Below are 22,542 nucleotides of genomic sequence, written 5' to 3'. Positions count from 1 at the left end.
ACAAGTGTTTTTTATAAAATTTTCGTAAAATAATTATTTACCGAGATACGGAGACTCAAAAAGTAAAAAATGCACAGTTTTGCAATTTTCAAACGCTCGAAACTTTTAAAATATCGTTCGATAAATAACTATTTGAAATTTTCAGTGCGTGACGATTTACTAACAGCCCATAGGCTTATTATAACTAAGATCTATTTTTCTTTCTCTTAGAAAGAAAAACAGGTAGCCATCATGAAAAAAATTTCTTCGCTAACGCGAGTTTGTTTCGAATTTCCTCAAAGTTAACGAATTCTCTTATATATGAAAGAATAATATGTCAATTATGATTATAAAATGTGAAAAATAAAATAATTCGAAGTGAAATATGAGCTTCCTTATATTTGTTAAATTTTTCTCAGAGATCTTCAGTTTTTTTTTCTCAATTCTATTTAATTTGAATCTATCAATTGAATTTTTTGTGTTTCAATTTCATTTTGATAAAGGAACTAAACTGCAAAGATAGATTTTGAAAATAATAGTTGAATGTTATTTTAGCTATTTAAAATATTTTTGAAGTAAATTTTTCCACTGAACAAGGATGTAAAAATGTAATGACAATTCATATAAATGACACGAATAGAATAAATGAAAAATGACGAATTAAAAAAGTAACTGCAACATTCTCGACGCATACTTCTCATAACTTTTTCATCAATCTGTGCGACTATAAATACGAATATTTCATTCAACGCGATCGACGCGACGAAGAAAATTTTTACGATGCACGCGTCGTTTACGAGCAATGATAAAAGCTCTCCTTGAGCTTGCAAGTTCCTCGAGCGCGCGCTGATTCGAGGCCCTTTCATGCGCGCATCATCGTCGTCTATTCGCGAACGTCTTCCTTTATCTTTCGATTTATTTTCCGCGTCCTCTTTTACGATATAGTTCAGTCGTATCAAGTTCGCGCGCGGCCTATCGAGCTTGTACGTGGCACGACATTGGCGCGCAGGTGTTCGAGGCGTGCGCGCGTGGCTCTTCGTAAAAGAAAAAAACATGTATCGAATCGGCTCGAAACTCTTTTGCTTCGTTTGCCTCATCCTGGCGAGTATCTGTAAGTACATGCAACGATTTCACGTTCTCCACTCGATGAATAAAATTTTTTGTACTTTCGTAGTCTCGTCGAGCAGTCAAGAGGATGCCCCGAAATTCCAGTTGTACTTTCAATCGCAGCACAACGACGGTATCTACGTGATCGACGACGTCGACGAGGCCACGCCCCAGATCCGGCCCGTCAGCCACACCGTCGTACCGACGGAAAAGTGTCACGGCAATCAGAGCCAGGGTCGCGCCAACATCATCGACTTCGATCTCGATCCGGCCAACGATCGTCTCGTCTGGCTCTCCTGGAACGAGCGACTCTACAGCTCGAGTATGCAGCTGCGGCTTGCCGACGATCAACAGCAGGCCGAGGAGGAGACGGACGAGCTTCTGTTCTGGTACGATTACTACGACTACGTGCAGTTCAGCTCGAGGCGCATCGCCGTCGACCAGCTGAACGGCATGATCTATCTGATCGATCGCTTCGTCAATCCGACGGTCGAGGTGGTCGACACGTCGGGCAAGTATCGCGCCGTCATCCTGAGTCTGGGCAGTCACGGCAAGATCAAGGACAGCGTGTTCGAGGGCAAGATGCCGATGGAGATGAACTTCGCCGAGTACCAGGGCGTGCTGTTTCACCAGGAGTACCCGATGAACATCGCCCTGGATCCCGAGCAGGGCGTCATGTTCATCAGGACGAACCTCAGCTGCGAGAGCAAAGTACTAATTACGATCGCGATAAATACGAGCGTATATACTTTTTTTATTTATACCATATCCGTGTTTATAAATCGATATAGATCTATCGAGCCGACATGGACGGAACGTCTTTGAAAGAAATAATTTCGTCGACCGGTAAAATATCCGCCGAGTGCACTCAGCTGGAGCTGGACCGGGCGAACAAGAGGATCTACTGGAACGACTGCGAGGGGGGCAAGATCGAGAGCTCGGATTATTCCGGCGAGGGACGAGTCACCGTCGTCGCCAATGTACTCGGCGATCTGGCTGGCTTGTCGATTTACGACGATCGATTATTTTTCAGCGGTTAGATTATACGATTTTATATTAAATCACCAAGTACATATCATAAAACCGCGCTTGATAACTTTTTTCCTCTTTTTCTCTCTCTCTCTCTCTCTCTCTGAAGACTTCTGTGGTGTCGTGCGCGCGTGCCAACTCGTCGACAAGGTTTGCCCGGAGGATAAAATTCGCGAACTGGCGATCCCGACCGAGTCCGAGATCGCTCCTGAAAAAATCAGAGTAGCCGCCGTCGCGAGATCGAACCGCAGCGTGAGCAACCCCTGCCAATCCAACGAATGCGATCATCTGTGCCTGCTCAAGTCCGACGGCGGCCACTCGTGCGCCTGCAAGCTCGGCCACCTGCTTGCCACGGACGGGCACACGTGCCAGCCGATCCTCGCGTCGCTCGTCTACCTGGCCAACAATTTCATCCGGTCGAGCGCCCTGGAGCCGCGCCAGGAGTCGCGACAGAGGCAGCACCAGGACTACCCGTCGCAATTCGTCACCGGCATACTGGAGGGCGCGAGGCCGGCCTCGATCGACTATCATCCCCAGGCGGAGATGATACTCTATCAGGAGTGCTGCATCGGCTCGATGCCCATCGATCTCGACGCCAATCTCAGGGGCTCGTGGTACACCGCCAGAGGCATGCACGACTGCTTCCTGCAGATGGTCTACGATTCCAAGGCGCACAAGACGTACTTGACCAAAATGAACGGTATGTACACGATGATGCTGCATGGATTTTGTTTTTTTCTTCTCAACACGCGTATATTACATATTAAAATAATCGCCACACCTTCTAAGTCACTTTCGTAAAAATAAAACGACAATAAAGGCAGTGAGAATGTCAATTTATTAAAAAATATGCGGTGCATGGAAGCGGATAAACTCATACTTACATTACCTGGTCATTTTTTTTTTTTTTTTTTTTAAATAATTGACATTGTCACCGCCTTTATTGACGTTTTATTTTTACGCGTATATTACGTTTATCGCTCCGTCGGATGTAGATGACAAATACAGCCTGAACGTGGCCGAGGTACCGGTCGCGTTCGAGCGCAACGCCGACCTGCATCCGGTTCATGTGCGCGACATCGACAAGCCCCTGTCGATGGCCCTGCACCCGGAGAGCGGCTCGCTCTTCCTGCTGACCGAGGCGCCGACGGCGGATAGCAAAAAATCGGTCCTGCGCAGAATCGACACCAACGCCGTCGCCGCTACCAATGGCGAGGATCAATTCGAAATCATCCTCAAGAACAACATCACGGAAGAGTTGAACATCCGAAGCCTGGCGGTTGATTGCGAGGCGGACGGCCGACTCTACGCTTACACCGAGTCGGGTATGATTCTGCGCGCGGATCTGTCGGGTCAGGGAGTCGAGATTCTGGGGACCAAGTCGCCGGTGGAGAGGGTCGACGCCATGCTCGTCGACGGCGACTGGATCTACGTGAAAAATCGCACGACCATCTGGAGAATGGACAAGGCCAGCGGCGAGAAGGTCGAGTGCGTCGTGCCCGAGCAAAAGGTAATTACGTGTATAATATTCGAAGGCGAGGAAAATATTAAATCGATTAAAACTCCGAACACTCTTGTGATAATTTTGCAAAGGACGTCTTGCTGAGGTCGAACATGAAGGTAATAAGGAAGAAGAGCGACGAGCTGCATTACGGCGACAATTACAGCCTCCAGAACGCGGCTTGCAACGTGTTCTGCGCCTACAAGAAGCACCAGTCGGAGTCGGCGAACGAGGACGACGCCGCCCTCTGCACCTGCCTCAACGAGAACAACGACATAGAGAACACGAAGTAATGGCGCTGCGAAACGCGCGGACTAATATATAATGTATATAATGATGTATTATGTAAAAATTACAAGAGATTCGTGAAATAAATAAATTAACAACGAGCAAATGTGCAATGTTTGTGTGTGTGTGTACGAGCGCTGCGCAAAACTATCGTCGCAGCTATCGATTTATTTTTCAGAAGAATGACACCATGTTTTCAGCTTTGAACATATCGTCGCTCGACAGCTCGCCGACGCCGTCGTCTACTCCCCCGCTGTTGTTGTTATTGTTATTTATCTCGTCGTCGTTGCTGCTGATGCTGCTCCGATCAACCTGCTGCACGTCCTTCAGCAGGATTATTCCATCCGGGGCCGGCTGCTGTTGCTGCTCGTAAACGGCCGACTTCTTCGTCGTCGATTTGAACGCGAACCAATGGATCGGCAAACTGGGCGCGTGCAAAGAAAAAAAGGAAAAAAATTTCGAATGAAAATAGGCTCGATTGGCTCGAGTTCGAGGTTTATCGATGCACCATGTATAAACGATCTGTACGTACTACTTGGGCAGACGCTGCATCAACGAACGCACGATTACGTTGTACCTATCGAGGCGCTGCTGCTGCTGCTGCTGCGCGTCCTCGGCACTGTCCAGCAGGGCCCGTTTACCCGGTCCCGGAGCCGTGTACAATTTGTCCGGCCTGTAGAACAGACCCGTCGACGAGGTGCTCGTGCAGCTCACCGAGTGCGAGATACCCTCGAGCAGAAAGAAGACGCCCATCACCGCGCCGTACGTGATCAAATTGTTCGAGTGCATGGCTGTTGTTTTCTTGCTCTTTTTGCACGATTTATTACTGGATATCGAGATGACAAAAACGAGCCAACTAACTTCTGGAGGATGCACTCGTAGGGAAGAGAGAAAAACTGATAGATAGATTTGGCGAGGCGAGCACACGAGAGTCCGCGAGAGTCGGAAAATATTTTTAAAACTGAATCGGATCGACGGTGATCCGTCCCTTTTGTAGACAAGGATCGTCAAAGGGATGAAGAGAGGTGCATTTGCGTCATGTTCATTATGCAAAATGCTCCCTCGCGCACACGTGCACGCTTGTGCGTACGTACGTGTATCTCAAACGCAATCACAGTAATGTAAAAGATAAAAAATTAGCCTTCTTCGGTTAGTCGTGTAAATTATGCACACACACGCACACACTCGCATTCTTGTGCGCATTTTCTCTGATAAAAGCTTGCGAGCTGCATGAGAGCGCGCCAAGGTTGAAACGTTTCGGTTCGATTCTTCCAATTCACTCGGTGCTGCTGTGTACGTACGTACGTATGTGTGTGACTCATTCTCCATTGGAATTAGATTCGGACGTTGGTTCGGTGTAAAAATAGATTTCTTCATTGGGAAAATTGATTTTTCATGTTTTTTTTCTGTCTTTATTTTCTTTATACGTATTAAATTTATATTCATAATAATATATTTATTATTAATATATATTATATATATATTATTTATTAATATATTTATAATATTATATTTTACGCTTTTTAAAAACGACTAGATATACAACGTAAGATAGCTGCGTGCGTGGCGCGCATTTGGTCGACAACAAGATGCACGAACGAAAGGAAAATTAAAACTATAAACAATCGTTAACAACAATCGAACGAAAAACTCACAGTCTTTTACACAGTACATGTAATATAATTGCTAAGCGGTGTGAACGAAAAAAACCAACAACCGACATCCGAAATTTACAAAACAATTCTTCTGTCCCACTAGAATGTGTAATTGGGCGCGTTGCCGCACCACTGCTGTATGAAGCCGAGCACGTCGTTGAGGGGCGAGTCGCCGCTCATCTGCCGGGCCGCAGTGACGAATCTGTTCCAGTCCTCGCGCGAGGCCAGTCTGCGCGACGACTCGAACTGGACGTTGGCCGAGCCGACGCCCGGACGGCACGGGTAGCCCGTCAGAGCGCACTCGACCAGCGGACTCGTCGACTTGTCGCCGCCATCCGAGGACGAGGAGGAGGTGGCGTGACTCGTGAGCGAGCCGACGTAGACGCCGCGCGGATCCAGAGGCAGGCCCTGCTCGACGCGCTGATCCATGGATACGGCCAGTACCCACTCGCGCACCTCCTCGCGCTCCTCGCGCGTCAGCGACATTCGCGGCTGCAGCGGCACCTCCAGCGGGAAATCCGTCACGCGCAGATCGTCCACGTCTGGAGATACAACGAAATTATACGAGTTCATTTATCATTAGTATCGTTGGATAATGGGAACAAAAATACAGAGAAAGGCAATTGAAATCACTTCAAAACTCTGCTCGATTATACAATTATATTTTCTTTTCCACTTGCAGATTTATCATTACAGGTACTCGCCATCTAGAGGTAGAGATTGACTTTAAAATTGAACTTTAATGAAATATTTGAGAAATTTCAATCAAAATCTTTGAATTTGGTTATATAATTTTAAATCTTTTAAGTTAATTTTTTCATTAAAAATAAAGTATGTAGTTGCTGTTTTTCTCGATATTTTTCGTTTATTTATACATAAAAGTAAACCTGCACTGAAACATTAATGTTCAATAAAGATTTCATGTAAATAAACTTTGAATAGAGTTTTGTTTCAGTCATTTCAATTTCTGGTTTCATATTTAGGGCTTTTTTTGACAGCTTACCCAGAACGCCACCATCGCCCTCCTCGATGCACTCCTCGAGATCGAGAAAGTGATTCAAAAAGACGAAGGCCTCGCTGCTCAGACCGGCGTTGCGCGCCTCGACGCCGGCCTCGTAGTAGCAGCGATCGGCGGGCAGCAGGTCGCTGTAGCGCAGCAAGGCGATCGACGTCTTGAGCACGATCAAGCTGAGCACGCTGGTCTGGGCCTGGCGCGCGGCCAGTCGCACGGCCGAGTAGTGGCTGGCGCGCAGCAAGCGCTCGAATCGCTCCAGGGCCTGGCTGGCCGGCTCGAGCTGCCTCACCAGCTTGAGCAGGCAGTCGCGCAGCGCCGCCAGATACGAGTACTCGGCGCCGGTCTCGGCCGAGCAGAGCACGCGCTCGCACAGGTGCTCGTAGAGATTGAAGTTCTGGGCCAGGGCCGGCGCGCCGTACTGCGTGTAGAGCTGGAGCGCGTCCGCGACGTTGTCGGTCTTGAGCAGCTGCGCGGCGCGCTGCGCCACGTACTTGTGCATGACCGCGACGCCCTGGCTCTTGGCCGTCTCGAACACCTGGGCCCACTGGCCCTTCCTGATGAGCAGATCCAGGGCCGCGTCGGCGTCCAGACGCACGAGATTCTCCACCTGGCCGTCCTTGATCATGGCCTCCTTGTAGAGGTCCTCGAGGTAGAGCTCGAGATCGGGCCCGAGCTCGCGCACAACCCGCTTGGCCTTGGCCCAGTCGCCCAGCGCGGCCAGGGCGTTCACCGCGTCCTTGATGCGATCGGCCTGCAGGAAGACCTGCGCCGCGAGGCCGTACTCCCCGGCGGCGCTGAGCCTCGAGCCGACGTCGCCGCCCATCTGGGCCGCGAGCTCGGGCTCGGCTCGATGCAGCAGCAGCTCCGCCGCCTGGACCAGGGCGGCTCGGGGGGCTCGCGGGTCGCGCAGCAGCACCTCCAGCGAGGTGCGCAGCTCGCCGGCCTCGAGCCAGCGACGCGCCTCCTCGAGCACGTCCTCGGCGTTGCCCGACTGGCCGTCGCTCGACGTCAGCTGGGCCAGCTCGCGGCGCAGACCCGCCTCCTGACTCGGCAGGTACTCGCGGCAGACCCGCATCGCTTCCGACCACATGCCTGCGTTCTGCGGGGAAAAGATCATAAAAGCATATCGCACGACGATACTCCAAGTGGTTACAAATTATCGATATTCACTTTGTAATGATTGACGATGATCTCGGGTTTGTGGGCTCTCAGCAGAAGCGACTCGGCGCCGGCAAAGTCCTGCCTCTCGACGGCTTCGGAGGCTCTGGCGACCAGAACCTGCGACAGTCCCTCCCGGCAGTGATTCTGGGCCACGTCCTCCGCGGCCTCCCAGTCCTTGGTGTGTATGTACATTTGCACGGCTTCCATGGCCTTTCCAGCTGTATAACAACAACAAATAATAACATAACAACAAGCATAAACAAACGCATAAACCTTGCTTTACAAAACCATACTTATACAATTATGTTTACTTTGCTACTTGCAGATTAATTTATAAAAAGTACTCGCCATCTAGTGGTGTAGGCCGAATTAAAATACACTATTCAACCAAATTATAGCAACACCAAATTTCATCAAAATGTTGTCCATTTTCAAATGCTTTTTTGTTATAGTCTATTTTGATCGTATCAGGACGATTTGTGTACGCAAAATCGAGTAGATTTCAGCTAAAGCAGAGATTTCACGTATTTTAAATGTTACCTTCAAAACAAACTACAGGACGCAAAAATTATCGTAGAAAGCTGTTTTGTTTTTAAATTACTAATGGTGTATGTTAGCTTTTGATAAAATAATTCCTGCAGCCCGGACACGTTTATGCAATCAATATTTTTCAGTCATTTTTAGTGCGGCACTCAAATACTACTAGTGACTCGATATTGACTCAAATCCATTCACAGTATATATCTAGACTTAAAGAAGACAAAATTTCCAAGAAATCAAAAAAAAATTCGTGTCGATACGATAAATATAAGTTAGAAGCATTTGAAAATCGACAAAATTTCAATGGAGTTTTGTGTTGACATAATTTTGTTGAGTAGTATTTGTTTGAATTTTGATAAATTTATAAATCAATTAACGCGATAAATAAATCGGTATTAAAATATTCATTATAAATTAAAATGTTTGAATTTAAGTATAGGATTAGTCTTTTAGCAGTTTATGTAAAAAGAAAATATTCAGTACTTACAAATTATTCTTCAACGAAGATTTTACGCAAAAGTACTTTAAACATTATTCAGAATCGGTTACCGAAATACAATCTTTACAGCCGATAATTACCCTTTAAAAATTCTCTCTCCGCGTCGGCGAATCTGCCCTCGTCCTCGAGGGCCATGGCGTAGCGATAGTGCACGCCCCGCTGCTGATCCTCGCCGCCATACTTGACGGCCTCGAGAGCCCAATCGAAGAGGCCCGCGTCGCAGGCCAACTGCAGACACGCGTCCAGATAGCCGAGTCGGGCCAGGAGGCGGGCGCCCAGCTCCGGGGCGAGGGTGCGCGCCCACATGAGCGCGACCTGCTGGGCGGCCTTGTCGCCGGAGCAGCTCTTGGCCACTCGCAGCGCGTCCTCCCACATGTTGGCGGCGCGGTAGGCCGCCACCGCCGCCCGCCAGTCCTCGGCGCCGAGGTGGTGCTCCTCGGCCTCGCGCGGCTTGCCCGCCGCCTCGAGCTCCTTGGCCAGGTGCGCATGGGTGGCCTTGAGCAGCTCCGGCCGGAATTTGGCTACGAGGCGCACCATGTCGTGGCGCATGCCCGCCTGCCGATACATGGCGATGGCCTCGTCGTGCTGCTCCGTCGCCGAGTACAGAGCCTCGGCGTGCCGGTAATTGCCCGCGGCCCTGAGCGCCTCCGCGTGGCTGGCCAGCAGCTCCTTGGCCTCGGCGGGCTCGAGCTCGCGCTGGGCCAGCTCCTGGGCTCGCTGCCACTGGCTCGCCGCCGCGTACGCGGCCACAGCCTTGCGCGCCTGGCCCGCCCGCAGATAGAGCTGCTCGGCCAGCTGGAGCTCGCCGGCGCCGGCAAAGTGCTCGGCCATGCGCTCGCAGTGACGCAGCAGCTCGGGATCCGCGTCGAGCTCGATCACCTGGATGATCTGCAGGGCCTTCTTCCACTGGTGGGCGAGCACGGCCGCTTTCAGGGCCAGACTCGTCTCGCCGGCCTCGATGAAGTGATTGATGGCCGCGTCGTAGTGGCCGTTGGACATGAGATGATCGCCCCAGTCCTTCTCGAGCCTCACCACGGAGTTGGGCTCGGTCTCGCGCGCCAGATCCACGGCCCTGGCGTAGACGCCGGCCTTGGCGTAGGACTCGATGGCCGAGGCCGAGTCGCCGGTCTGCTCGTAGATCTCGCCGGCGAGCTCGGCGAGGTCGGCGGCCTTGAGGGCGCGCACCACGTCCGTGACGATCTTCTCGTTGCCGAGCAGCTCGTCGCTGGCCATGAGCAGTCGGGCGGCCCGGGCCGGCCTCTTGGCCTGCAGGTACAGCTTGCAGGCGCGCTTCGGGTCCTCGGCCTCGATTATGCCCGCGGCCTTGGCCGTCTGGCCGCTGTCCATGAGCCAGGCCAGGTGCTTGTCGCGCAGCTGGCCCAGACCGGCCCAGCGTCGCTGCTGCGCCAGGTGCAGCGCCTCCTCCCAGTGCCAGTAGCGCTGATACATCTCCAGGGCCTTGCCGAGCTCGTTCTGCTCCAGGTAGACGGCCTCGGCGGTCTTGAGCTCGCCCTTAAGCACCGCCAGCATGGCCCAGCAGTCCGGATTGGAGAGGGGCTCGTTGCCCGTCTCCTGGGCGTAGCGCTCGCCGGCCTTGGTGATCTGTTTGAGCATTCGGGCGCAGGCAGCGTCGCCCAGCGCGGCGTAGCAGCGAGCCGCCACCGTCAGCGATCTGCGGACATAACGACAATACTTTTTTGCTATACGCGCCCATCGTGCAATCCTTTTTTAAGATATCATTTTTTCGTAAAATATGTGAACAATGAATAACAGTTATTACTCATTGGACATAAGATACGTAATCGAATTTATTTAATAATTCAGATTCACTTTGCTTGCATTAATAATTTCGAAATGTCATAATGTAACTTTTATGATACACTGAAAGACTAGCGCGAAACGTGAGTTATACTCGTTCAGTTGTTTACATCGTGCGTGAAATTCTCATGTGACGACCTTCGCTGTGTTGCCCGGCAGTCGGCACGGTGTTTTGCTCTTTAATATATCATGCCACAGAACTGCGTTGTGCACGGAGTGCCGAGTGGAGCTGAATCTTTACATAGTGCATACGCTTCAAAAATGTGGTGTCAATCATGAAAATGAACTTAGTGACAAAGTGAAAATAATTTTTGAATGTGAAAATGTAAAGCCGAGTGTGGATTTGTTAGCAGTCAACAAAATTGACGATGATTTCCAATATCACTTGCAGAATATAAAAGCTATTAATGGTTTTGAAACAAGAGACACAATTAAAATAAAAACTGAGGATGAAATGAAGCAGGAATTTTTCGGTGAAGTTGCAAAAAAATTGCATTTAAACTGTCAACTCGGTGAGCAAAATCGAAAAAAGAGTGATACAACAGAATTAGTGAGCAGTGATAACACCCAAAATTGTGATAACAGTAGAAAGACATTTTCACAAAAACAAAATCTAAAACGACGCCACATCGACGCGGCACACAATGATATCACATATACATGTCATAAATACGACAAAACCTTCACAACTCGGAGGGGTCTTGAAATCCACATTGACATGGTGCACAATCGTGTTACACATAAATGTGACATATACGAAAAGTCTTTAGCTCAAAAAAGTTGTGTCAAAATGCACATCGATACAGTGCACAATGGTGTCACACATACATGTGATATTTCGAAAAGACATTCAACCTAAATAAATAATAAATAAAAGTTTTTCGAGAAACAAGATGATCCTCTTTTATTTCAAAGTAACAAAATATTGAACACCTTAACCCATTAACGACCAATATGCATGATTTTTCTGTTGGTTTTTGCAGTGATATTTTTTATAGTTTTAGACCTTCAAAAAATTTTGCACAGGCCTATGTGGATGTAAAATTCAATGCCCTTTCAGAAACTAAGCTCAAAATTTTGATTTTTTGAACGACTTATCAAACTTTAGTTTTGTGCCCTTTTTCTCTAAACTCAATAGTTTTCGAGTGAAAATGATTAATGTTTTATATGAATATGAGTTATTTTTTTCGAAGGAGTGGTTCAAAAATTCCATAAAAATTCTCCGAGATACTTTGATAGTCGTGATCACCCCTGATCATAATTATATCGTGATTCCTTAACGGCAGCATGGCGAAAAAAATCAAAAACTTGATTTTTTGCCAAAATTTTCATTTTTTTTTTTTTTGTTTAAATAGCTATAACTTTTTTATAACGCAAAAAATCAAAATTTTAAAGCGTAATGTTTTTAAGGTCTAAATCTATTAAAAAACTCGCTGCGAAAACCAACAAAAAAATCAAGCATATTGGTCGTTAATGGGTTAATATAAGTTGATGACACATGAATAATGCTACTGTCGCTTTTCAGCGTGCTTCGCTTTCAGCATATCAATTCTTGAAAATAGGATTATCAGGAGAGACTAATCAGGTCGTCATGAAAATCACAATCACGCCTCGAGATTCGCTCGTCATCGTACCTCTCGCTCATGGCATTGTTGGCGACGTTCTCCCACATGGCCTCGGTCTGGGGCCTCTCGCCGAGCTCCTCCAGGAACAGCAGCACCCGGCCGAAGTCGTTGTCGTGCAGCGCCGTGCCGAACTCGATGAGGCCCTCGTCCAGCTGATAGGCGACCTCGCTGCCGGCCTCGTCGACCTGCACCTGCGTCTTGCCGGCCTCCCGCGTGATGCCCGTGACGTCGCCTCGCACGGGCACGAAGGTCGCGGCGTCGGGCGCGTCCACGTTGTACCAGACGACGAGATTGGCGCCGGACTGGGCGACGATCACGTCGCTGCCGGGCACCCAGTCGCAGAAGGTGACGCCGGCCAGCAGCAGCGTGCGCTGTCCCGCGTCGTCGCTCAGCCAGAGTCGGCCGCGCTTGTCCCGACTGAGCAGTCTGCGGCCGGTCTCGCTGAGCTCGAGCCAGTCCACCCGCGTGTCGTGGCCCACCAGGCCGATGGTCGCGCCGGCGTTGGCCAGATCGACCAGGCGCACCGTGCGCGAGTCCAGCAGGTAGGCCAGCCGCTTGTTGTCCGGCGCGTCCGGCAGCTGGCGCACGTTGCAGCGCACGCTGACGAGGCGCGGATTCGTCGACTCGGTGCGCACCGTGCCGAGCACCTCGTTGTGGCCGTACTCGACCAGGGTCAGCTCGTCCGCGCCGTAGATCAGACAGACGCCCGGGTACTCGAAGTAGAATTTCTCGCTTCCTGCGTCCGAGCGTATAAATATCAATTTTATTTAGCGAATCTCTCGTCCTGTCCTGATTTCAATTAAGATAAGAATGATTTATCAGCGTCCACGAAGATCGAAATGAATTCCATATGAATTTCCACCTGTATTTCCAACTTGTATTTTAAATTTTAACAAGGATTAAGAAATTAATGGGTAAAATCACTCTTGGACTTTCTAAAAATCGATTTTTATGCATTAAAAGTTCCCTTTCGTTGACTAGAATGATGTTAAATTAATTTTATGCGGTTAGAATAATACACCGTTTTATACAATGGTCAAAAAAAACTTTAAACCAGTTTCTCTCGAAATAACATTTTTCGACTCTGCCGAAAAAAAATCTCGGAAACTATTGAACGGATCGAGCTGAAATTTTAACAGGAACTTCAAAATAACATTTTTCATTGAGCCACGTAACTGGTTTTAGATTAATTAATTATTCGAATTGTTATGAATAATTTTTGGACGAAATTTTTTTGGCAAAAATCGAACTTTTTTTGTGAAACTGCCTCTTTCGCAATTTTCGCTTTTCCGCTAAAATCCTACGTAGCTCAATAGAGAAAATCTGTAATTTCAATTGTACTTTATGTAAGAGGTGCGGATACTCTTTTTCTACAAAACGAGGGGTCGCAGCACGAGCCGGAGGAGAATTTTTAAAAGAAAATCTTAGAGTGACATTACCCCTAAAGAAATTAATATAAAAATCGATGCGAAATCCACTTCAATACGTATCGCTTTCTATTCAGAAATCCTTTCCTTTTTTTTCATAAGGCAAGGTACCATTGACTCCCTATTTACCCTGTTTATCCTCCCAGGGTATCTCGCTGAGGGCGTTGCGCTCGATGTCGCAGACGATGAGGGTGCCAGCGGTCCTCGCGACCACGTGATTGTCCCGCTTGCCCATGACCTTGACGTCGTCGATCTCGTGGCCGCTGACTGACTTGACCACCACTGGTCGGCTGTGCTTGTCCTCGAGCGACCTCACCACAACCTGGCTAGGCCCGACGTAGGCGACCTCGTGGCTGCCGCGAACGACGCTTCGACGCAGTATCGTCTCGAAGTGCTCGACGGCGCCGGTCAGGCCACCGATCACCAGCCTCGAGCCTGCAACGGTAAGAGTAATAATTACAAAAATCCACATCGATGCAAAGACAAAAGTTTGAAAAAGTCACGTTATACCGTCTCTTCTCCAAGCGATCGCCGTGACGGTGTAAAAATTCGGCAGGGCCTTGACCACGGACTCGTCCCACAGATTCTTCCTCGGGCTCCAATCGAATATCCTAAGCTTCAAAGTACAGAAAAAAAACCGTCGATCAACGAGAGTTCCCTCGGGCGGAAAATTCAGACTCGCTCACCTTGTTCCAGGAGCCGATGGCGATGCTCTGTCCGCTGGGGCTGCAGCAGGCCACGCTCATCTCGTGCTCGGTGACGTCCTTGCCGTAGTCGACGACCTTGACGCTCTTGCCGCGCTGCGCGTCGTAGAAGACGAGGCGCTTGTCGGCGCCCGCAGCGACGATGTGCGACTGGGGCCAGGCCAGGGCGTACACGGGACTCGGATGGGTGAGCACGCGGCCCGAGGCCTCGGCTGCGCCGTCGTCCGCCACGTAGTAGCGGATGATGCTGCCGTCGGCGTGGCTCGACAGGAATCCCGTGCCCCTCGAGCTGTGTGTTCCAAAGGGTTGTAATGATGACTCGAGAGAGCTCTCAAAAGGAAACGCAATGCGAGAACTTGAAATGTGACACGTTACTTGGTGGCCAGTGCGATGGTCATGGAGTCGGCCGAGTAGAGGGTCTGCGCCTTGTTGACCTTGACGATGGCGGCGCGCACCTTGCCGTCGGCCAGGCCGATGACGATCGGGCCCTCGCTCGGCCAGGCCAGACAGGTCACCGGCGAGCCCTGCGGGAACTTGTTGCATATGACCTTCTTCGCGCCCCATTCTTCGCCGATCTTGTACACGTAGACGATGTTGTCGGTCTGGCCGACGGCGATCTTGGTGGACTCCGGCGAGAAGGCGATGCCCTTGATCACGTAACTCTTTTTGCCATTCTGTCAAAATCATGGTGTTACTGCGTTTACGAAATTGCGATGCGGTGCACCGATAGGCACAAATACTGACCTTGGAATCGATCGGCTTCGTTGAGAAACGATCCTTCTTCACCCCTTTGTCGTCGAAGAGATAGATCGATCTGTCGGACGAGGCTACGGCCAATTTCAAATTGTTCGGCGACCAGGCGATGCCGACTACTCGATTCTCGTAAGTCTGTAGCGACCGACCATATAGGTATATCGATTTCAGCCTAATATTAATTTTACATTCGTTTTCGAGAGGAGGGAAAAAGAAAAGAACTTACGTGCGGCGTAACGACGGAGCCCAAATACTTGAGCAACATATCACCCGCGGATGTCGATCTTGTCGAGGTGGGGGCTCCTCGTGCCTCCTGCGATCGGTGTTTTAATCGACGTAAAAATGATAAACAATGACCATAACCCCCGGCTCGTTCTCGTCTTGCATGACTCGTGCGTTTGTGTGTTTTGTCTCGGGGACACACCGAACTGTTGGTCACATTTACCGATGATGTGCGACTTCTCGCGTGCACCTATATCTGTACTGGTGGTCGAGGGCGTGCAAGTGGTCAGTCTGTGTACATTTGAATGTCGCGTAGCAACAATTTAGAGAATTGCGTGTGCCGTTGCCGCCACTGCTGTCGTTGCTGCTACTGCACCCCCACCCGGTTAAAGTTATGTACGTATATACATAGACTTGTTAAACACAATGTATATGCGTCGGCTGTCTGTGTATCTTTTCTGGCGTAATGTGTCGTGTTGTTAAGAAACTTTTCCGCGTATTCATAATTAAAAGAAGCGAAGGTGAATCGGCCAATTCATTTTAGGTGTGAAGGAAATTTTCTTAACATTTTTTTTTTGCATGCATTGAAAATTTTTTAAGAAATGCATGTCAAGTGTGAAAATATTAAATTTGTTTGAGAAAGTAGAGTCATGATGGTATTTTTATAATTACCACTGCTAACTTTATATAGTTGTATATTAGGGCGGAACGAAAAAACACTTTTGACGCCGATCGCTGTGTAATAGTAATTTATTAAAAGTATAAAATGAAAAAAGAGAAAAGCCGCAAGCTGGACTCGAACAATTGATGTCTTCAGTTGGCGCATGAAGCCTGAAGCTTGAAATTCGTAAACACAATATTTGTATGCTTCAGTAAGAAATCTTTGCCTAATTTCTCGGCGCCGGATTAACCGAGTGGGCTGAAAGTTTTAGGGCTTGTTTTAAATGTTAACAGGAGCTTCTGTGTAACATTTTAGCCCTCTAAGAGCCTTAAAAGCAAAAATATAGTCATAGGAAGGTTGAAAAACGACGTTACATTAATTTTTTTTTGTTCTTTTTCTATCTTCGTACAGCTGTACATTGCGTAATTTTGCTGCTATTAAGACGAGCAAGTAACCAATTTCTTCGTCCTTTAAAGACGTTTTATATAACTTTGTAAAGGGTTTTTTTAATTTTTACTGAAGTTACAATATAAAACGTCCAACATTTTGTGTCACGCTCGAAACTACGTTTGTTATTACCCGCGTAAAAAAAATTCACGTTTCGCGAAACTTTTGCGAAACTTAAAATCCGCAAGTTGATCTAAACTTCATATGAACTTTGGGCCATGAGACTCGCCAAACTTTGATTTCGGTGACTTCTAGTAGTGCAAGTTTGGCGAAACTTTCGCGATAGTTTCGCGAAAGTTTAATTTTCATTTCAAGCATTAATGAATAATAAAAAAAATTATTCATTTCTTAGCTTCCAGTGTAGGCTTAATGAAGAATTAGATAATCGATTAAAACTTCGCAGGCATTTAAAAGATTTTTTTGTGTTAAAGATTTTTTTGAGAGAGTCCGCGGGTAGGATTTGAACCTGGGTCCTTGAGAGTGGGAGTCGTGAACGGTACCAATTGAGCCATGTGCGTAATTTACGTCGGACACAAAAATAAGATATTTATGAAAAAGTTATTATTGAAGCTGAAAACCAATAAAAAGCCAAATCAGACATTCATTAATTGTAATTTATAGTAATTTTTTAGTTTTTTATAAATATTTACGATTTTTCATATAAACAATTTTTGTTCGGGACATGCTACACTACTCAACAAAAGTATTGAAAAAAAAGTTTCATCAAAATGTTGTCAATTTTCAAATGCTTCTATCTATCTTTGTCTATATTCATCGTATCGAGACGAACTTTTTTTTGATTTCTTGGAAAAAAGTTCCAAGTTACAAAAAGCAAAGTTTAGCGAGTTGTATGAACGAAAGTTCGTACGAAGTGTATATTAACTGTGCGGAATGCAGAAATTTACGCAAAATGTACATTAAGTTTCGCGAAACTTTTGCTATCAATGGCTCTACGAAGATGTTAGTTTGGTGAGTCGTTTGGGCCAAGGTTTCTACAAAGTTTATATGAGTTTTACGGAATGTTTCGCAAAACTTATGCGAAACTTTCGCCAAACTTGCACAATCAATGAGTCCATGAAAACGTAAGTTTGGCAGAGTCTCACGGGCCAAAGTTCATATGAAGTTCATATAAATTCGGCAAAATCGCCAAACTTAAAAAAAGTTCCGCGAAACCTAAATTTTTTTACGCGGGTACTTTTTCAGTTTGTTAAGGGTTACACATGCTAGACGAACTTGAACCCCAATGATAGTTATATGGTCTTAAAGGATATAAAATTACCTTTAATTTTGTGTATTTAAAAACTCTCAAAGAACTGGAGATACAGCCGTTTAAAGTTTCACTGAAAAAGAAAGTACTAAATCTGTGAATTCATCATAGACCACACGGAGAGAAATACTATATTAAATATCAACACATTCGCAAGCAAAAATTACTATATTCGCTAGTACAAGTGCCTCAGAGTCGGATTATGGGCATTTTCTACTATGTACAATGTTTTGGCATGATTTTTGACCTGATTTCTCACCTGATCCTCTCCTATAAGGTATGGTTTTAAAGAAAGAACATATAATACATTTCAAGCATGGATATTTTTGGATAGAATCTGAACTGTTGACGCCCGAAACACAGAATTTTGTCAAGGCGATTCATAATATAATAAAGTATGATTTATTTTAATAACGGAATTTTTTTTGTCGATTTAAAATATTGAAATTTTCGTATCATTACGTAGTAAATAATTTTTAAAATAATAAGTCAAACTTTATATTCTTTAACCTATACTAAGATATTTTATCTATGCAATGATTTAATATTATATTTCTTTACACTTTTTCGAAATCAGATTTTTTTGTAAATACCACTGTTAACTTTGCATAATAGCACACGTTCATTATTTAATTTTTTCAAGTACCTGTGCACTTGGATAACAAATAATTATTTGTATTTTTACGGCATGTTAGGCTATTTATGCATGCTAAGCATATGTCGATGACAGTACTATTATTGATTGTCCCAGACGAAAATTTTTACTTCTGTTAGAAATAAAAACATACCGCGAAAAAAATTTATGAAAATGATTTGCTGCGAGTTTAACGTTCTCATTTTAAGATTATTATTAAATTCATTCATCTTATTTTACAACCAAGATAAAATTACAACGACAGCTTTGAGCAGGCCGTGCATTAATCAAATCGTTGAACGTATAGTAAAAGTTTCTACTTCTCAAGTTACATTCATATTTAGCAATCGCCACTCCGAAGTGGATGTGCTAACAAGGTTGATCTGGAAAAAAAACCTTTCATCAACCTTATCAAATGTTTCATTGTTGAACCGTTTTTATTTAGATAACCGATCATCAATCAATGTCCTACTGATTCAAAATAAAAATGACTACGATGATTACAAAAACTACATCGACATCTATGACAAACTTTATCCAAATAAACGTCGGCCTCGGACACTAGTAATTTTGACAGACCCAGATTATGATTCTGACGGTTCGATTAAAAATTTGTTTGAATACGGATGGACTAAAAAGTTTTTGGACGTGTCTCTAGTGGAGGAACGTCATCACTGTGTCATACAGGAATACAATCCTTTTATTGACACTCTCACCAGCCATAATCTCGACAGTTTAGACTCAAAATTATTTCCAGACAAATTAATCAATGTTCATGGATACAAAATATCCATCGGTGTTGTCACGCAAGATACATTAGTAACGATAATAAGAGATGGCAATGGCCAAGCCATAGATTTGAAAAGTCCTTCATATGATGAAACGAAAATTATTATGAACTACATGAACTTTTCCATAGATTCGATTGTAGAAATAAATGCTCCTGGAGACTATGCTAACGGCCTCAAGCTAATGATAAAAAAGTTACAAAACAGTGAACTTAACAATATGGTTGTTTCACGGGGTTATGTAATATATCCTAACATAACTTATGTTTTCACGGAAGAAGATTGCTCCAGTATTAATGCATTAGTACCGTTTCAAACTATAGTCCAAGTTCACTTACCCTTTCACATTATAATCTATTTATTAACTGTTATTCTACTCGTGAGCTTTATAACTTGGATCTCAAGATTATTGAGGCTTTTTGGGAATAAGCTAAATTCTGTAAATGTCTTAGGGGCACTTTTTGGAATTCCTGTCATCATTAGACCATCCCAAGCTTCGGAAGTAATGATACTGACAAGTATTTTTTTGTTATCCATCATATATCCTACTAATTTTTATTCAAGTTTTGTCAAAGATAAATTGCTCGAATCACCTGTTACTTACAATACTTACCAAGAAATTTATCAATCTGGATTGCCGGTCTTCATTTACGTTAATTTTGTAAAATTCATGATGGAAGTTGATGACCCATACTTAAACAAAATCTTACAGAAATCTATAGCCAATCAATTATCGGACGAATGCGTGAAATCTCTTTTGTCAGGAGATGCACGAATTTGTATTAGTTCTTACGAAACGTTGGTATCATTATTGCAGTTATATTTCACTAATGCCAGCAATCATGTGACGTTTTCTGACCAGGAAATTAGTTGTGTTCCGAAGTCTTATTTATTTGAAAAAGCTAGTCCTTATGGGAGAAAATTCTACATCATCTTACGGAAGTTACGCGAATTTGGAATAGATCAGTTTATCAAGGCACGGCACGCAAATACAACCTTTTTCTTAGATGAGAGTGAATCAGATGAAATGAAAAGAAGCGAATTTTCGTTACAGTTAATATTTCTCGTCGCTTGTGGTAATGTTTCAGCGGTGTTGGTCCTAATTTTCGAATATTTATTTGAAACTGAAAAACAAAAAAACTGAACAGAATCATGTCGCAAATTTCAATGTTACTTTAAGTTTCCAATGATTAATCTATAATTATAATATGTCAAAATTTACAATTAAAAGAAAAATAAAGTACTATTTAATAATTAATATTCAGCAAAAAAATCTTTTTGGGAGACCTTTTTTTCAATCACGGCCTTTTTAACACGGGTATGCGGATCACCCTCCAAATAAGCTCTAAAAAGCGAAAAATTGATCCATATTCAGTTAGTAGTTCTAACGAGATTTTTTTGACGGTTTACGGCAAAAAGCGTGGACAGTAAAAAGTTTGACAAAATTAGTTTGACGCCACAAATAAACAGATGTAAAAAAAAACATTGTTTTACCATAAAACGAATTTTGCCGAATTTCAACTTTAACTCGTGTTATCTCCGAGAACAATAAATATTTTTTTATGAAATTTCGAGACAAGATTCTTTAACTAGTCTACAAAGATGAACATGGTTCGAAACCTTCATTATTATTCATAACAAAGCGCTTGTAAGCTAAGCTGCGTTGTCATTACGTGTGTGATTTCATAGCAGCTACCTCGCAGCCGTGAGCCGACTCACAAGCCAAATGTGCACGCAATGCAAAAGAAATGACTATGTTTAGGTGTAAGTAAGAAAAAAAAGCACTAGTACACCAGCGAGCTTAGATACTCGGATTTCGGAAATGTGCAATCGATTAGTGGCTTCCTTCACTGTGCAATGCAGGTCGTGATGTACATTATGAAATTATATATTCATTACTGTATGTGTGATAGATCAATATTAGATGATGTCAATTTATCGGAAAAACGATAAAATCAGGCATCCCCTATTGATTAGAATCGTCTGTCGTTACATTCTCAGGAAGGAGCAGATGTGGAAAGGAAATTCGTTATCGAAGTAGCCATTGCAGCTCAGTCAACCAGCAGTCAGTTAAGTCCAGATGCAGCGCGAGCCACGAGTAATCGACGAGCCGAACGATCTCAGCCTTTTTACTTTTATATAGTAAAAGTCCGTGAATAAATGTATTAATTTACCAATCATTGGCGTCTAATTTTATCTGTAATACCTCATCTTTTCAAACCAGATTCAAATCAATTATTTATTTATTAACACGTATCTCACGACGTTACGTCTAGCTCTGACGGTATAACTGTGTAAAAAATTTAAACTAATACATTTTCAGATTCTGTTTGCAAAAGCAATCTACAGATATTAATTAATCATGAACAAATCATCGATCTGTTTTCGCTTTCAGTGAAATGTAGGCTCACTACAAGGCAGAAACTTTTTAATTGATCCGTACAACGATTTTTAGTTCAGCAAAATTAATTTGCGATAAATCCATAATAACTTTTATGCGTTAATCTTGACATTATTTTAATAAATTAAAATTGGGAATGTTGTGTCATGAGCTTTTTTCCAAATGAGATTTCTGTTCTTTTATTTTCGACATTTTGTTCGTAATTTTTTGAAAATATGTAAAAAATGATTTTAACATAATTGTCATGTTACCTAAGAGGTAATAGCGATCATTCACATCAGTTTAGCCAGTTTGTGAGATCGTAGAAATTCGAACCGTTTCGAGCCAAACGGACACAATTTTACACATTTTTTCCAGTATTATAAACTTTGTGAAAAAAGTAATTTACTTACCTAAAAATATCTTATATAGTCATTTTCAACATAAAATTTTAAGAAATTTTTGAAATCAGTTTCATAATTTTTAAAAAATTTCATATTCATAAGTTATAAAAATTTAAACAAAAAAAACACGAGTTTTTTAAAACTTTTTCACTTTCGAGTTAAAAGATTAAGTTTTTATTCAATTGAAAACATAATTAACTGATAACTGATCCTTGTTGAACCAGACAATTCTATATGAAATTCATTATTCATTATTTGATTCATTGTTTAAATATAGAGTGAGTTTTCTTGCCTCCGGAACATTTCCTAAATTAAAACAAAGCGAACCTTTTGAATAATTTCTTTAAAAAAAATGTTTCAAGACGTCTTCACATGACGAATAAGCTTAATCCATACAATGATCCAATCCCACAATCTTCACTTGAAATAACTTGGAAAACTAATATGGATTGACATAGTACGATTATCATGGAATAATCAACTATGAGAACCAATAGTGCTAGACCATTTTTACTAACAACAGAAGAAAAAAATCGTAAGCCAGATTCATTTCTATCAACTTTCGTGACACTTAATTGATTTGCATAGAAGCCTCGCTAAATTTGAGAACCAAGTAATAAAGTTTTCGAATATAGTAA

General features: G+C 44.3%; 3 protein-coding genes across 3 annotated transcripts; 1 reads left to right on the top strand and 2 right to left on the bottom strand.

The window, feature by feature from the left end:
• Nucleotides 1-927: 927 nt before the first annotated feature.
• Nucleotides 928-4,005, top strand: LOC106649598 (low-density lipoprotein receptor-related protein-like). The gene is made up of 6 exons (XM_014367067.2): nucleotides 928-1,090; nucleotides 1,154-1,797; nucleotides 1,878-2,121; nucleotides 2,225-2,815; nucleotides 3,111-3,625; nucleotides 3,709-4,005. The coding sequence occupies exons 1-6, from the start codon at nucleotides 1,033-1,035 to the stop codon at nucleotides 3,907-3,909; spliced, it is 2,253 nt and encodes a 750-aa protein (XP_014222553.1). The 5' UTR covers nucleotides 928-1,032; the 3' UTR covers nucleotides 3,910-4,005.
• Nucleotides 4,006-4,078: 73 nt separating this feature from the next.
• LOC106649488 lies at nucleotides 4,079-4,838 on the bottom strand. The gene is made up of 2 exons (XM_023458986.1): nucleotides 4,437-4,838; nucleotides 4,079-4,328 (listed from the first exon to the last, which is right to left on the bottom strand). The coding sequence occupies exons 1-2, from the start codon at nucleotides 4,691-4,693 to the stop codon at nucleotides 4,079-4,081; spliced, it is 507 nt and encodes a 168-aa protein (XP_023314754.1). The 5' UTR covers nucleotides 4,694-4,838.
• Nucleotides 4,839-5,419: 581 nt separating this feature from the next.
• LOC106649594 (intraflagellar transport protein 172 homolog) lies at nucleotides 5,420-15,599 on the bottom strand. Its single transcript, XM_014367062.2, has 11 exons — nucleotides 15,328-15,599; nucleotides 15,093-15,236; nucleotides 14,724-15,022; nucleotides 14,331-14,637; nucleotides 14,155-14,260; nucleotides 13,774-14,079; nucleotides 12,227-12,953; nucleotides 8,855-10,446; nucleotides 7,745-7,953; nucleotides 6,563-7,673; nucleotides 5,420-6,101 (listed from the first exon to the last, which is right to left on the bottom strand). The coding sequence occupies exons 1-11, from the start codon at nucleotides 15,364-15,366 to the stop codon at nucleotides 5,659-5,661; spliced, it is 5,283 nt and encodes a 1,760-aa protein (XP_014222548.1). The 5' UTR covers nucleotides 15,367-15,599; the 3' UTR covers nucleotides 5,420-5,658.
• Nucleotides 15,600-22,542: the final 6,943 nt, after the last annotated feature.

This window comes from Trichogramma pretiosum, unplaced genomic scaffold, assembly GCF_000599845.2.
Source record: "Trichogramma pretiosum strain Unisexual culture from Peru unplaced genomic scaffold, Tpre_2.0 scaffold37, whole genome shotgun sequence".
In the NCBI taxonomy this organism is placed as follows: Eukaryota; Metazoa; Arthropoda; class Insecta; order Hymenoptera; family Trichogrammatidae; genus Trichogramma; species Trichogramma pretiosum.
The sequence above is the reverse complement of the archived record's forward strand: the minus strand, read 5'-3'. Positions and strand labels throughout refer to the sequence as shown.